This window comes from Miniopterus schreibersii (genome assembly GCF_964146895.1).
Source record: "Miniopterus schreibersii genome assembly, chromosome: 19".
Lineage (NCBI taxonomy): Eukaryota > Metazoa > Chordata > Mammalia > Chiroptera > Miniopteridae > Miniopterus > Miniopterus schreibersii.
Window position 1 is genome coordinate 13844533 of NC_138119.1, and position 17112 is coordinate 13861644.

The 17112-nt window shown below is 46.9% G+C and overlaps 1 protein-coding gene across 2 annotated transcripts; it reads left to right on the forward strand.

The window, feature by feature from the left end:
- Window positions 1-256: 256 nt before the first annotated feature.
- On the forward strand, window positions 257-15452 carry SYT11 (synaptotagmin 11). 2 transcript variants are annotated; one of them, XM_081121325.1, is made up of 4 exons: window positions 257-577; window positions 4393-5219; window positions 11228-11351; window positions 12162-15452. In XM_081121325.1, exons 1-4 carry the CDS (start codon window positions 544-546, stop codon window positions 12470-12472), a joined length of 1296 nt encoding a protein of 431 aa, XP_080977451.1. In that variant the 5' UTR covers window positions 257-543; the 3' UTR covers window positions 12473-15452. The 2 variants fall into 2 exon arrangements, with proteins under 2 accessions (XP_080977451.1, XP_080977452.1); XM_081121326.1 differs by having other exon boundaries at window positions 283-577; window positions 11228-11348; window positions 12162-15446.
- Window positions 15453-17112: the final 1660 nt, after the last annotated feature.

Consider the following 17112-nt stretch of genomic DNA (forward strand, 5'->3'; position numbering starts at 1 on the left):
TGTTTTTCCAAAATCCTAGGCCCCCTCTCACCCAGAATATTCTGCTGCTATATTAAGCTCAGGGAACCCGAATCACAGGATCTATAGCTTCTCATATGATAATATACCTACACTTCTTACTCCATCCTGGGTTTTCTCCTTTAGACAAACAGCCCGCCAGTGGGCGGGGTCTCATTCTCGGGAAATCCCGGCGATGGGGAGCCTCCCAGAGGTCTTCCGGAAAGGGGCGGGGACTGCCTTCCGGAACTCTTCGGGCAGAGGCGGAGTCTCCTGCCGAGGGCCGCTCGGAAGAAGGCGGGGCCTCCCTCGCATCAGGACCAGTCTGGCTGCACCTGCATCCTTAGCTCAGAGCATCCCTGGAGCATCTTAAGAGGCGACCGCAGCTGGCAACCAGGGACCAGACCGTCGCAGGAGACATCCGCCAGATACCTTCCCCCTCCCCTGACCTAGCGCTGTACAGCGGCAGCTTCGGTTCTGGTTCGGGGTCCCCAGAATTGTCTGGCCATTGAAAAAGCATTTATAGCAATAGCCTCTGATTACGACATGGACGAGTTCATCAATATCCGACCTGCCGTTGGTAAGTACAATCCGTCAAACTAAGCCTGCGGTAGTTGAAAACGTTGCTAAAGCTAGGGGAACCCAGAGGCTGCACAGGGAATGAAGCCCAGACCAGGGTCTTTAAGTGGCAGCCCCGCTAGAATCGGGCCTGGGGTGGTGGGTACCGGGTAGTGGACAGAGCCTGAACTTAAGCTGCAGAGACTGGGAAGGCTAGAGACACACGGGCTGGGAGGTCCAGGATGCTAAAACCTTGTGTGGTGCATCGTCAGCATCGCTGGAGGTGAGAAACGGCGAGCTTGCGGAGGATGTGAACCCCTCCTTCTGGGGGAGGAGAGGTGAAGTAGGCCGAGCCCTCCCCCTTGGGGCACGCAGGGCGGTGCCCCTTCCTCCCCCTCCTACTCCTCAGGGCTGCGGGGGAGGGAGGTGGCAAGGGGGATGGGGCACCAAGATGGCAGTTTGGAGACCGTGGGCTGTGTGGCTGGCAGCCAGGGAGGCAGCGGCCTCTGGGGAGAGAGGTGCGGGGGTGGGGAGCAAAAAGGAAGCCACTCCTTAAGCCGGTCAGCTGGATGCTGGAGCTAGGAGGAAACGTGAGCCCCGCAAGTTCTATTCTGCATCGTAATGGTGGGGTCCGTCCGATGCTACCAAATGGCGCTTGGTGCTGCTGGGCTAGGGGATGACGTGATGTCTATTTCTGGGCCTCCTGGCAGCGCCTAGGCGCTTGCTCCCAGGCCTTTTGTTCCGCGTTCCCTGGGCTGGCTTTTCAAACAGGGGGACTCGTCTGCGCTGATGTGGAGCTGGTGGGGGCCCGATCCAGGCCGGAGGGGGAGGGGCGAGAGAGGCCAAGCCCGGGGGAGGCCGCTTTGTGTACCAGAGAAAGCATTACGTCATCTCGGCGAGGCTCCAAGATCTGTTACATTACTTGGAGCAGAGAGTGGAGTGGAAAATAGGAAAGACGGAAAATAAAAGCTCAAGAAGGATGCTTTTTCCTCCTAGGGAATTCCTGCAAAATATACTAGGGTAACAGACTACCTGTGCTGTGCTTTGCTGGTGCAAAAATTAAAAAAAAAGAATTGCCCTGCTTCTCCCTCAGTTCTACTTAACCCCAGTTTGGATAGTAGAAGCCAGTGAGACTTGCTGTCAGTCTAGGCTTCCTTCATATTCCTTAAGAGGTCCTAACCCTCAGACAATCCAGAAGGTTTGAGCATCCAATGTTTAGGGTGGGGCCACAATCCAACTAGGAAATGGCTTTTCTCCCCAGTAAGAGGTTTATGGGAATGAGCAGAAATCAATGTACTCCATTCTCTCAATATCAGAAGACATAGGATCAGGGAAAGTACCCAGACAACAGATCACACCCATTAACTACGGTTCCCACTGATTCCCAAATCTAAATCTTGATATTTTTTTCTTCCACTTCACCTTCTGCATAGCTATTCTTTGAGTCCTAAATTTCCAAAATAGATGTCCCTTTGATGATTGCATGAGCACCCTATGATTTTCTTCTGCTCTTTCTTTTTCTTCTTATGCCTTCTTTTCAACATATTCTTTTTTCTAACTGCAGTTCCCGATTCCTTGGAAAATGAGATGGTGTGGAGTATAATGTAGTGATTTCCTTTAGAAGGAATATTAGTGGAAAAGAGAAAAGAAATTTTATCAGCCTTTTACATACTACATTTTATTTAATCCTTACAAATACCCTCTGGTGTAGGAATTATTATATATATTTTCCAGATGAGGAAACTGAGGCTCAGGGAGATAAAGTAGATAAAAGTTACACAAACTAGTGAGGGCAGTGCCAATGTCCAGTTGATGCTGAAGTTTATTCTCATTTCTGTATCACACTGGTCTACTTGACAGGGAAAAGCTGTTTTAGTAAAAGAGGTCACTAAGCAGATCTGACCAGGGACTGACAGAGTTGAGCATAGCCCAGATGTGTCTTGCAGGTCTTTCAACCCTTACAGAGGGTTTCCTACTTAGAGAACTGTTACTTCTGACTTTTTCATGTCTCATAGAGTACTGCATTTCAAATGCCTTAGTCCTTGGGAGATACACCAAACCAACATTCAATTATCCATGACCTTGGAGGACAGAAGGAGCAAGCAGCATGGGTGACTGCAATTTACAATTACTATAAAACACTCATTTCAGATATTAGTTCCAACATCCTTTTCTCACCAACCTTTTGACTAAAGCTAGACAGAGGGTTCTGAGTTTCAACATCTCTGATTTTTCTAGTTAACTGCCTTGAATATGGGGGGGAGAGGCAGAGGTTAATAAATACTCAATGAAGAAGAAAGCAGGGCAAAGGTGGGAAATAAGGTGGAGAAAAGCACCTAGGTGATTCATAAATGGATTACTTTGTTTCTCTTCCTTCTCTGTCCTCCCAAAAGATAAGAATCCTTCATCTTCTCTCTTACCCACACCACCTGCATTTTCTAATAGTAAATGTTGAGGCATGGTAAGCAGCAGTGGGTTCCCTCAAGATCACAGAGTAAATTTATGGTAGAGCCAAAAGGGTCACCCAGATGTCTCCCAACATGGCCCTTTAGATCTCTCTTTCAAATCATTCTCAAAAATATACCTGTCTTGGTGGTTCCCTGCTTTCCTCTTCTCACAGAGACAATCAATGTTCAGTTTCACTAATGAGTAGCAAGCAATTTTCAGGAGAGTCCCTGATTGGTGAGTAGAGAGCCATTTTTTCAGCTTATTTTGATTGACAGTTGAAACCAATCAATTGTTCAAATAAGTATTCACTGAACTTGTATTAGATGCAAGAGACTCAGACATTCAAAGGTGAGCAGGACGTTACTTTTGCTTGCTCTCAATGAGCTGAACACAGGCTGCCCCCATTTTGTGAAAACTCCATAAGAACTATTATTTCACTTACTGCTCTGAGAATAAATGCTGCTATTATTCAGTATGGACACGGTCGCCTTGATTTATTTTGTTAGTGGCCTTATTCCTCATCTATATTATTTTAAAATGTAACCCCTCTTTTTCTTTAAAAAATTTTATTTTTATTGATTTGAGAGAGAAGAAGAGAGAGAGAAACATCAATTTTGCTGCTCCACTTATTTCTGCACTCACTGGTTGCTTCCTGTATGTGCCCTGACCAGGGATCAAACCCACAACCTTGGTGTATCGGGACGACACCCTAACCAACTGAGCTACGCGGCCAGGGTTGACCCCTTCTTTTCTTACCTGGTCCCAACTTTCATAGAACCATGGGACATTTGAAGTAGGAAAAACTTCAGAGAGATTTAACGCAATCTCCGTGGAAGAAATCCCTTTTAGAATATCCCTGACAATGGCGATTCAACCTCCAAAAGTTTTCAGTTGTAGATTCACTGCTTTATGAAGCAATCTGGGCCATTGTGAGGCAGTTCTAGTAATAATTTGACTCCTTTCATTGAGTCAGATCTGTCCTCCTGTAGCCTGTGTGCGCTGGTACTGGACTTGCCCTCCAAAGTAAAGTCAAATCACACCTTCTTCCATCACAGTGCCTTCAATAATTGAAGAAAGTTATTATTCCTAGACCCCTCAGCTCCTTCAGTTCCTTCCATTTTCCTTCACTAGCTATGGTTTCCAGATCTTTTACTGTCCTGATTATCCATAATGCAGCAACACTTTGGTATCAGGCAAAGCAGGGTTAAAATCCCATCACTGCCATTTGCTACACTTGGCCTAGGGCAGATTTGAGTCCACAGGTTTCCCAATGGTAAAGTGAGTATATTAATGGTACCTATTTAATGAGTTCTTTCATTTAGAGAGAGAGAGCTTTAGCGCAATGCCTGGCAAGGACATAATAATCGCATCTCTGGTCTCCACCTTCAGATGTATCGCCAGTGGTGGCAGGCCTTATTGGGGCTTCTCTACTGGTGGTGTCCATCTCGGTGACCGTCTTTGTCTGGACATGCTGCCACCAGCAAGCAGAGAAGAAGCACAAGACCCCACCATACAAGTTTATTCATATGCTCAAAGGCATCAGTATATACCCAGAGACCCTCAGCAACAAGAAGAAAATCATCAAAGTGCGAAGAGACAAAGATGGCCCTGGGAGGGAAGGTGGACATGGGAACCTGTTGGTGGACGCAGCAGAGGCTGGCCTGCTGGGCCGAGACAAGAGTCCCAGGGCACCTAGCTCTGGGTCTTGTATAGACCAGTTACCCATCAAAGTGAACTATGGGGAAGAGCTGAGAAGCCCCATTGCAAGCCTAACCCCTGGGGAGAGCAAAACTACTTCTCCATCATCTCCAGAGGAGGACGTCATGCTGGGATCCCTCACCTTCTCAGTGGACTATAACTTCCCCAAAAAAGCCCTGGTGGTGACAATCCAGGAGGCCCATGGGCTGCCCGTGATGGATGACCAGACCCAGGGCTCTGACCCCTACATCAAAATGACCATCCTTCCCGACAAGCGGCACCGGGTGAAGACCAGGGTGCTGCGGAAGACCCTGGACCCTGTGTTTGACGAGACCTTCACCTTCTACGGCATCCCCTACAGCCAGCTCCAGGACCTGGTGCTGCACTTTCTCGTTCTCAGCTTTGACCGCTTCTCTCGGGACGACGTGATTGGGGAGGTCATGGTGCCACTGGCTGGGGTGGACCCCAGCACAGGCAAGGTACAGCTGACTAGGGACATCATCAAAAGGAACATCCAGGTGAGGAGGACGTGTGCGTTGGGGAGGGATGGTGGGTTGGGGGAGTCGAGATCTTAGAGGACAAATGGGAGGGGAAGGAGATGAAATGGGTGGCAAAGAAGGCCTGGGGGGAGCTCCCAGCTGTCAAGAACAAGCGGTGATCCAAGTAAGACCGAGGGCCTGGCAGGCTGGGTCTCCTCTAGGAAGCAACTTCCTAGCCTGCTGGGATCTAGGGGCTAAGTTTTTTCTTTGAAATAATGTGTGATCTTCCTCTAGTGAACTGATTTCTCACAGCTAAGAAACTACGAAAGTAGTTCAGTAATTTTCCCCTCAGCTTTCCTTTCCCAGCCCAAACCTAGGGGTGTAAATAGTATCATGCCTTTTAATAACCATTTTATAAATGCAATTTAATGAATTGCTTCACCTTTGAACCCCTTAGCCAGGCCCAAACCTTTGCCACAGGTCTTTCTCTCTCTCTTCCTCCTCTCTATTTGCAATAGAAGAGGAGTGAGAGCCTTCTCTCCCACCTGAGTTGTAATTTCAGGGGTACAAGAAATGTGCCCCCTGTCGTCCGTTAGTTCACTCATTTCTTCCATGATTGGGGAGGCAATGTAGTTCTATGGTTAAGCCCTCAGGCTCTGGAGTTGGACTGTCTGAGCTCATGTTCCAGCTCACCCTTTTCCAGCTGTGTGACATGGGTGAGTAACCCTTCTAAGTTTCTCTTTCCTCAGATGTAAAATGGAGCTGATATTACCTTCCTTACAGCGCTATGAGGTGCAAATGAGATCATACCCCTGGCATGTTAGTGCCCTGGAGGAGCTTTTACTTTAGTGGAGGAAAGACAAACAATCTTGGCAATTACCATACAGTGAGTGTGGTAGGAGCTTTGAAAGAAGTTGTTATTTTAAATTCAGAGTTTCATTCTTTTTTCAGGATAAAATATAAGTGGTTAATAGCAAGGACTTTGAAATCAGACCTGAATTTTCATCCAAGTGCCATCAGCCAACTGACCTTGGGCAAGCTGCTTAGCCCAGTTTCTTATAGGTATTAGGTAAAGTGATGGATTTACATCGTCCCTAGCACATAGTAAACCTTCAATAAATTGTAACCGCTATTATTATTGTTTCTTTTATTAATAAAGTTTGGTCCCTGGGAGATATATGTGGTTTGGAAATGTTTGTATTTTGTTTTGACAAAGGGAGACTTGCATCAGTGGAGAAACAGGTAGAAGGTCTAGAAAGGATATCAGGGTCACTTATAAAAAACTGCACATCTCAGGAAGAGCCCTGGCAATAGGGGCCACACTTATCTCTTGATGTCTTTTCCACCTGCAAGCCCACACTGGACTCAGTGGGGAGGCAGGAGGCTCAGGATTGGACAAAAGAGGCTTCCAGGCCAGCAGGAGCTGAATGTGCAGTGAGCTTCTGGGAACAAGGTTTGTAGGCTGAAGGAGGGCCCTGCATCAAGCTGGTTGGGGGCAGGGAGCAGTCCCCCGGAGGTGTTTTTATCTTCTGCACTGTGTAACATTGGTCTGTCCCACCGCAGCCAGCCCAGTCAAGCAATTGCCCAAAGAACTGCTGCTGCCACATGGCACACTCAGCCTACCTCATAAGGGCCAGAGAAGACCAAACATTTTGAATAATAATAAAGGCTTTTGGTCAGGACATAAACATGTCCAATGCCGGGCCTAATGAGATAGCTTAGATTTTAGCATAGCAGGGGTTCTCATAGCCTCAGAAGCTGGAGTCAGGGGGTGTGGTGCAGCCCCTCTCCTGTTTAATCCCCCTCCTGTCCCTTTCCCTCTTCTGCCATCTCTTTTCCACAAGGCTCTGCCAACCCCTCCCCATGTCCTGACTCCCCTTTATAGAGCTGCAGTGCTCCACTGCCTGCCTTCATCCGGCTCTTTTCGCCGGAGGATCCTTTCCAGCTCAGCTTTCCCTGTAGCCCCAGCTTTGGTAAAGCCGCCAACTAGCTGGATTCCTCCAGGTAGCTAATGCACTCGCAGCCCAAGGCTGAGAGTGGAGGATGGTTCTGTGCCAAGCTGCAGCTGGGAAGAGACTGGCAAGGAAAGCAACTGATTCGGGGTAGGGACAAATTAGCCTCGAATCCAGGACACTGGGCAGGGAGCATTTGCTAAACTGCCAGGGGCTCTTGGCATGAGCCAAATTTCTATTTTATTAACTCTCCTCAGGAGGGATAAGCCAGGGCTGGGATTCTTAGTAACACATTCCCTGGGAGAGGTCTCAGACAGGACACCCAGAGCGTACACAGCCCCACACCAGAGCCTTCCAGCCTCCTGGCTTCCTAAGAGTGTTTTCCCCAACCCATTCCTATGAGCAGGGCTGTGTTCCATCCTGAGTCGTGACCGTCACGTCACCTCTGTAGCCAGGGGTCTGTCCTTCCTGGATTTTCCCTTAGCCCATCAGTTAGAGCCACTCTGGGTGATTCCACACTGTCTGTAAAGAGCTTTCTCTGCTGAGAAAGCCTTACACAGAGGCTTCGGACCTATATTACAAAGCCTTACACAGTAAGATGGGGCCAAATTGTCTTCCTCCAAAGATTCCTGGGCGGAAACTGGTGAGAATTGCATTTCTCTATGTAACTCCGCACTATTAACTGCATTTCCTGGCCTTTAGCAGAAAATTCATCTCTTGTCCTTTCCATTATATAGTGCAGTCCAGTTGGAAAAAAAACAGGTCTGGTCATCATTTTTTACGCTCTCCATTTCACTACCTTACTCTGGGCAAGTAGTCATCCTCTCTGGGCCTCAGTCTCCCTCTAGACTGGATCGTGACGGCACTGGGACCACTTTGTGAGAGCACTCTTGGCTCTCATGAATATGCAAAAAGATATAAGAAGCATGAAAACATAACTCTTGACTATTAGTGAAAGATCAGTATAAACTCAAAATCTCTGCATTGGATTTTGGGACTCGATTTTTTTTTTTTTTTTTTTAGTGGCAGGCAGCTTTTCTTCCTAGTATTTTATCCAGACAGAAATTAAAGTGGATTTACATTCCCATAAGAACTTCCCCACCAAGAGAAGGGAGGCAGTACAGAGCCGGCTGGGGAATAAAAAAGAGACGTGGGAAAGAAGAGATTTACAAAGTAGATAATAGAGAGTTCTTAGGCTCCTAATTTCTTCAGGTCATTGTTTTCTAAACCGTTTCCTGTCTTTCCATTGTCCCATCTGGTATTGATGTCCTGGGACAGTGGTCACTTAACAAAAGGATTCTTAAAATCTCAAATTCACAAGGGACCTTAGAGGTCACCCATTCTAGCCAAAGGGACTGAAAAGAGAGAAAGAAAAAGGAATGCCAGTTTTCCAGGAACAATAAAGAAGGTTGCTGTGTGTGTTTTGAGGAGGTTAAAAGGGGCCGCGATGTGGTTGAACATTAAGGTTTTTGTTTCTTTTGTTTTCCCATGACTGTGATTTATGTGGAGGTGGCACTTCCAACCCCAATAAAGGTTTATTGAGGATGTGTGGGTCCACCTAAAGCAATGACTCTGCAGCTAGAAAATCACTCTGGAAGGGGCGCTGCTAATTAGAGAAAATAGACTTCTCCCTTGGCTGAGTGGTCCCTTGTCTGGATGCCCTCTTTAGGACCAATGCTCCTGTTCCTCTTTTCCCACTGAGGGCGGGCAAAGCCTCCCAGCTCGGTCAGGCATGGATAAAACCCTTCCTCCCCCTTGCCCTTCTGCTTGTCTGCCCCACAACAGGGTCTTTGCCTCATTAAGCCAAGGGACTGGGAAACAGCTCGCTCCCAGCCCTTGACAAAGAGCCTTTGAGAAAGAGCCCTTGGCAGTGCTACTTGGAATGGGATTGGGTGGCAAAAGAAGGGGAGGGGAGTGAGGGGACATGAAACTCTATTCTTCAATGCAGAAGGGAATGGCATTCAGGTGGTGGTGTGGCAGCAGACTTGGGTACACAAAGGGACAGCTGAATGGGGACAGGCATTCGGCCCATGTAAAATGCCAAAGGTGAAGGGGGCCAGAAGGAAAACGGTTGCCTGAGGAGTCATTTTAGGGGAGAAAAGTATTAAAAGGGTAACCAGCAGTTGTCCACTTTCTCAAAGAACTAGGGAAGGGACCTGGGGGTTTAGATTAGGAAGATTTTCTATAATGAATGATTTAGGAAACAGTTTTAAACAAATAATCAGGAAACCTAAACCATAATCTTGAACTTAGTGGGTTGTTGTTGTTTTTTGATTGATTTTTGGAGAGAGGAACATCCATTTTGTTGTTTCACTTATTTATGCATTCATTGGTTGCTTCTTGTATGTGTTCTTACCGGAGATAGAGCTTGCAACTTTGGCATATTGGGATGACGCCCTAACCAACTGAACTACCTGACCAGGGCCCAGTGTCTTAAATTCCTCAACTTCTACCTTCTTTTGTTTTCATCTCGGCCTCAGCCCCACTTTCTAAGCTAGAAACTTAAGAAATAGTCCTCCAACAAGAAAAAACCAACAAGCAAAAGGAAATATTTCTCCATCTCTTCCCTCTCCCCTACATTTACATCCAGTTAGCTACCTACACCTGGAAAATCCTGACAGTTCTTCCCGAGGCATCTCTTACCCCCACGTCCATGCCCTCTGCTAGAGCCCTGCTTCCAGGCCTCCTCATTTCCTCCTGAGCCTATTGCAGCAGCCCCTTAACTGAGCTTTCTGACTTTGGTCTTTCTCCACTTTAGTTCATTGTCCAGCTTTCACCAGAATAATAATATTATTAATAAAATATTAACAGCAACCATAATAACATTGTCGCTCCTATACTTACAGCCCTCATCTGCCTAGTGGTGACTCTGCTGTTGGTTTAGCGTGCCCACTGCTCCTTACCCTCACCTCACCCACCTCTCCAGGTTCCTGACTCATCCCTCCTGCCAGGCACCCCAACAGCAGGCACGCGCGCCTCTCGCCATTCTCTGAACACAGATGTCCCCTTTCAGGGCCCAATGCCTTTGTACGGCGCTCCTGCCACTCTGCCTGACGTGAGCTGCCGTCTGCCCATTGTCTCACGGCCTCTTACTCCCCCTTCAGAAACTCAGCCCAATGTCAGCTGGCAAAGCCTTCCCGAATCTCGCAGCAGCACTTGAACAGGCTTCTTACTTCTCTGACAAGTACATCTTTACTTCTAGCTCTGTCTCTTCTACTACATGGTAAGCTCCTTGGGAGCCACTGAGTCCTGTCAGCTGTGTATCCCCAGCACTTGGCATGTAGTGAGTATCCAAATGTGTGTAAAATGCTCTTGGAGGACTAGAGGGTTTTTGCCCAAGCTCAGAACAGAGCCTAGAATAGACTTAAAAGATGAGGAAATAAAGATGTGGGCACAGGGGAGAAAGCTGACTTGGCTGGAGAAGACACTCAAAAGTGCACAACTGAGGCAGGCGGAGCAGCCGTGGATATTCACCCTGCGATATGGAGGAACAGGCTCCAGAAAGGTCAGGGGCTTGCCCAAGGCCAGGTAGTGATTAAGTGGCAAAGTGAAGGCTCGAACCCAAATTTCCTACCTCCCACTGTACATTTTTATCACAAGAACCAAATGAGAGGATACACTTCCATAGCGCACAATATACTCCAGGCACTGTGGCGTTTTACAAAATTTAATTATCTAATCCTTTTAATAATCCTCTGAATTAGGTGCTGTTTCTATCTCCATTTTATAGATGAGGAAACTGGAGTACTGCAGAGATGCCAAGTAGGTGGTCCCAGGTCATCCCAATGAGAAGCAGCGGTCAGGATTTGAATCCAGGCCAGGCTGGCTTCAGAGTCTGGGCTCTTAAGTTCAGTACTAGGCTGTGCTGCCTCTCCATGCAAGTGATTTTACTTAGTATCAGGATTATAATTAGAAGAGTTCCTTTCCCCCTGCCCTGTTCAATGTGACAGTAAGATCTTTTCAGGGGATGGGCACCTCCAGGTAGCCCTCTCCTCCTGAGCTTCCTCCCCGCCCCTCTCCCCTCTCCTCTGCACTCTTTCTGTGCCACACCCTGCCCCCCTGCCGGGATTCTCATCAGCTGTTTTTTCTTCACAGAAGTGCATTAGCAGAGGGGAGCTCCAGGTATCTCTGTCATATCAGCCTGTGGCACAGAGAATGACAGTGGTGGTCCTCAAAGCCAGACACTTGCCGAAGATGGATATCACCGGTCTCTCAGGTAGCAGCTATTTACTTCAACCTATGTCTGTTTTTTTAAATATGTTTTTATTGATTTCAGAGAGAGGAAGGGAGAGGGAGGGAGATAGAAACATCAATGATGAGAGTCATTGATCGGCTGCCTCCTGCACACCCTCTGCTGGCGAATTGAGCCCTGAACCCGGGCATGTGCCCTGATCTGGGAATCGAACCCCGATCTCCTGGATCCTAAGTCGATGCTCAACCGCTGAGCCACGCCAGCCAGGCTCAACCTGTTTCTAAATGTCTGAATGACACCCCCCTCTTCTTGCCTGTGACCCAGACCCCCCCCACACACACACGTCAGGACCCTCACACCTGTCACTTTGCATCCGTTCCTCTCTGTGTCCACCTTCTCTCCCTGGTGAATATCTAGGTTGTAGGTTTTCCTAGCCGGGGAGGTGCTTTGGGTGAGCAAATGGGGTCTTTACCTTTGGCAAGGTCCCCTAGTGTATGGGGGGGGTGCCAGGTGCTGAGTGCTTGCTCCAGGTGAGACTGTCACAAAGACTGCAGGCGTTGTTAGTCTGTGCCCCGTAACGCTTCTTGGTGTCATTGGGTTTCTTCGGAGAGGAGTTGTCCTGTTCTCTCCTGCTTGGTTTCCTTGCCCCCGGTGCAGGCAGGCAGGCTCAAGTACAGTCAGGATGCATTCATCGTGTCATCACTAAAGACCACGTAGGGGTGGCCCCAAAGAAGGGCCCACAGAACCCCCTCCCTCCCAGCATGAAACCGCCATTATGTAGGAGAGAACTGTGTCATAGGCCTGTCTCCCTTTTTCTTGTCTCTCTGGGGGCCCCAGATCCTTACGTCAAGGTGAACGTCTACTACGGCAGAAAGCGCATCGCCAAGAAGAAAACCCACGTGAAGAAGTGCACTTTGAACCCAGTCTTCAACGAGTCTTTCATCTACGACATCCCCACTGACCTCCTGCCCGACATCAGCATCGAGTTCCTCGTCATCGACTTTGATCGCACCACCAAGAACGAGGTGGTGGGGAGGCTGATCCTGGGGGCGCACAGTGTCACAGCCAGTGGTGCCGAACACTGGCGAGAGGTGTGCGAGAGCCCCCGCAAGCCTGTGGCCAAGTGGCACAGTCTGAGCGAGTACTAATCCCACGCTCCTCACCTCTCACCCCAGGGCTGGGCTGGGCAGGGACGTGGTGGGGAGAGAGGTGACAGAGAGAAGCGGACTCAAAAACCTCATTTTAGTTGTAGAAGAAAATTTCTTACAAAATCAACCCCACAAAGAACACCCCACATGACCACAGCTGCAGATCAGTTCTTAGGGATGATGATTTTCCTCCTTTGCAAGGCACTTAGAAATTCTCTCTCTCTTTTTTTTTTTTTAAATGGGGGAAAAGAGAGAGGGAAAGACCTCTACAAGTTTATATATAACAATGTAACCTTATACTTGCATGTCTAATACAAACTGAAGAAATTAGCCTAGCTGCCAATATCAAGTTACAGATTTTAATCCATGAAAATTGTGTTTTGTGCCGAACTGTATTTGCTGACTACCTGAAATTGGCCTCTTTTTATTGGGCTTCTCTGGACAGTTACTCTCCCCACCTCTGCAAAGAATATTTTGCTCTTGCAAAATCTATTTCCATTATTCCCCTGTATTCTTCCTATTACCTCTTACATCTCTGCTCTTTTACTGAGCTCAAGGTCCAGAGGTCTGCAGTAAGCCAAGAAACAAAGGTGGAGTGGATTAAGCTAGGTTTGCAGGAGGAAGACTCCTTGAGAAGTGGAGTGTTCTTGCTGTCAGTGCGCCTGCTCTGAAGGGGCAGGCGGCGGCCTACGGTTAGATTGTGATGAAGCACATGGACACATCCGACTCATGAGGCAGAACTGGCTTTACAAAACAAGGTGGCGTCTCTAAAAACAGCTTTGGAGACTTCAAATTCAGCTATAGGATGGTACCAGTGAACACGTCCTGCTGATCCCAAACACTGTTCTTAGGCATGAGGACAGGGAGAGGAGAGAGAGATGACTGTGACCCCCCTTTGCAGCTCTATATGGAAGCGACAGCCATTTCTTGCTTGAAGGGTTAGAAATCATCAGAGGTTTGAAGGATTAAACTGGCCTTTGTTTTTCCAGAAATGCTGGCCCTTGAGAAGCTGTAGAGTCTTCTCAAGTAGCTTAGATGTGGTTAGTTTTATTTCATAAGGCAAAGGGCCTCCTTAAATTTTTCAGTGATGACTCTTAAAAATAACAGTGTGACTGAGTCATAAAGGTAACTTGGATTCCTTGGGGTATCTTTTCCCTCAAAACAAAGTGCTTGATTCTTGGAACTTATGAGTCTCACAAGGTGGAGGGGTGAGGGGAACCACAGAATTCAGTCCTCCTTGTGCCAGAGGGCAACAGGTTGAAAGACATTCAGCATCCTGCTGGGATTAGAATTCAAGTCTCCTTACTCCTAGTCCAGCCACGTTTCTAATGTTGAGACTTCTCAGGTGGCAGAGGCTTCTCTGACAATAAGTATGCTTGGATAGGCAGTAGGTATTTTTGCCAGCCTGAAGAGGGACTCTAATAAGCAGCAGCTTGAAGCAAGGCCTGAGGGATCAGCTAAAATTGAAGGTCTACCTCCATGCAGGAGCATCACTTTCTAACTTGCTTCTGAGAAGGGAGTTAAAAAGCTGAGTCTCCATGGAGAGTGGCGATATTGCCTTTGATGGTCCCTTAGCTCTTGTGCATTTGAAACCAGTCTGCTCCTCCCCAGTCCTTTAGTTGTTTTTTTAAACCTGGATTCTTGACAAGGCAGAGCACTGCTGAGCAGGCACAAAGCCCACTCTTTCTCTTCTTGTCCCTGTCAGCTCCCACCCCCACCCCCCACCCTGACTCACTCTCTCACCATCAGTTGGGTTCACACCACCCGTCTCTGTCCTACACTCCATGGAATGTAAATACTGTATCATACGTAGAAGAAAATAATTTTTGTTTTCTAAAAATGGCATTCTGAGATAGTTTAATGTAAATCTGCCAGGAGCATTCTGAAACCCCATTAGGAAAAAATTTAAATGATTCCTCTTCATCGCCTTAATGTCTAAAGATCAGAAACTGCTGAGCAATCCACTTTTGTTTCCTTCTTGGAAACAATGCAAAGCGACAGGTGGAGATAGTCTGGTCTTTGCCCTGCTGTGTGTGCCTCTGTAGCTCCTCCTGACATAAGTCTGGGAAAACAGCCTCGCCCCACTCTTCTCTTTCCCATCTCCTTGTAGCTTTAGTCCTTGCATTCTTTGGGTCTACTGAGTAGTGGGTAGTGAGGTGACAGGGGAGGAACCAGGAGTTCTTTAGCCTATGAGCTGCCTCGGTGTCTTTCTCAGAAAAAGGCCAAGAGGCGGTACAGGGTTCCTCCCTCCTACCTCAGGCCTGATCCATCCTGCCCTTGACTTTGCTGTCCCAAAGTTTCTTAGCTGGATTTGGCTTTCACATTTGTTCCTCCCAGAGCTCACTGATAAGGGTGGAAAAGGAATATGCCTCCTCCTAAGAGTCAGTGGAAATACAAGAGAGTCACATCCTAGCTTTTGCACAAGGCACTCATGGGCAGGAATAGGTTAGGGAATGGTCACTTCTGATTTTCCAAGAGTCAGTCCTTCTCTGCTGATATCTTGATTCCTTTGGGAAGACAAGAGTTTTTCTTAATAATAAAAGTCCCTTTATGAGTTATTCTTTCTTTCGGTTCTCAGTGGAGCACAGCCAAGAGGTATGTGTTTATGAACAAGTGCTCTAGATAGGAAAACAGACAGAACTGGTTTGTGGGACACGGGCAGCTTGCTCAGGAGAGGGAGCGATGCAAGTCCTTTTTCTTGGAAGACTTTATTATGGCCATGATAGTGACATTTCCCTCACCATGATCCTTCTCCAGTGTGGTTGTCTTTCTTTACCTTGTGTCTTCTCTTGTAAAAATGAAACTCAAGAATAAAATAAACGTGTCAAATTAAAAAAAAAAAAGAAAAATCTGAAAAAGCTAACATGAATTGTGTGAAATTGCATAATGCTGTAACGCTAACTTACAATATGTAATGCTATCTTGTATGTTGAATTTGTTAATGCACCGCACAAGTGCAAAATAAAAACTGATTCCCATTAAATAGAAACAGTGACGTCGGCATGATTCTCTTGGAAGCCGGGTGACTATGAATGAAGTTAACACTCAGACTCTACTAGGACTTTCTAGGGCATGTTTTCAAAGTCTGGGCCTCAGACCACCTGATTCAGAATCATCTGGGGCATTTGTTAAAAAATGCAGATTCCAGGCTTCTGCCCTAGAGACTCTCATTTAGTAGGTGACTTGGTTTGCTGTTTGTTTTAGTTCTTTTGCTGTTCTTTCTGTTTTCCCTTCAAAATGTAGTTCCTAAGACCACAACCACCAGAGGGAGAGATGCTGGTTTTGAGTGCTGAGAATTAGTCTGCCCCTTTCATTGGGAAGATTTATTCCAAAAGCAATACCTACACTGACCGATTCGGTTCACTCATTCATTATCAATGGCTATTTATTTATTGAGTGTCTACCATATGCCACGTGCTGAGGAAACAATACATTGATAAGCAAGAGTCCTACTCTTGTGGAGCTTAGCAGAGGACAAACATTAACCAAATAATCACAAGAATAAATGTACAAATACAAACAGAAACGCTCTGAAAGAAAAAGAATACAGGTTAACGCAGCACTCTGGGGTCATGTACTGGGGTGCTATGACCCCGACAAGTGAGCTTTGTGGATTCTGTGCTGGCCTTAAAGTCTGGAATGATTCAGTTTTCATATTTTCTGTTCTGTGTAAGTGATCCTCGCTGTGTACAAGCTTGGGGGAGAGAGAAAGGAAGCAGGAGAGAAAGTCCCTGCTCTTCTGAAGTTTCAGTGAAGGAACTAAAAAAGTTTTCAAATTACAAAACTAATATAATAAGCATATGATAAGAATATTGAAAAATAAGAGAGAAAAAAATCAATTGATCCCAAAACCTTAACAACCATTTTGTCTTCCAGTCTTTTTTTCTTTTTAATCCTCACCTGAGGATATTTTTTCCATTGCTTTTCAGAGAGAGTGGAAGGGGGAGGGAAAGAGAGAGGGAGAGACAGGGAGAGAGAGAGAGAGAGAGAGAGAGGGACATCCAAGTCAGAGGGACACATCGATTGGTTGCCTCCGGCATGTGCCCTGACCTGGGATTGAGCCTACAACCGAGGTACATGCTCTTGGCTGGAATCGAACCCGGAACCCTTCAGTCCACAGGCCGACGCTCTAACCACTGAGCCAAACCAGCCAGGGCTTGTCTTCCAGTCTTATTTCCTGTGCATTTTTTCTCTGATAACATCACTCAGGATCATAATAGAAAACATGTAAAATAAAGTATAAGTTGATAGAAATAGGAAAAAATCTACCTACACACAAACATTACTGTTCTGGCACACCTCTTCTCTATTTGTTTGAACTCTCTGATAATTGCAGTCGTGGCATGTATATAAATAGGACACCTCTGGCTATTCTTTCCTCTAGTCTTGCCAGTTCAATATGTGTCACATGGGCGTTTCTGAACTAATCACAGGCAAGGGGGGGTGAGGTTATCTGCAGGCTGTTTTAGGGCTACCCTGGATCTGAGTATGGAAGATGGGTGGATTCTTGAATAAAATGTCATTTTCTTTGGTAGGGGGAATGGATTTCGGGTGGGCAACCACATCATATTCTGTTGGACCTCTCACTCCAAGTATTCTCTGCTGTGATCTCATAACACAGCAGTTTTCACCCTTTTCAT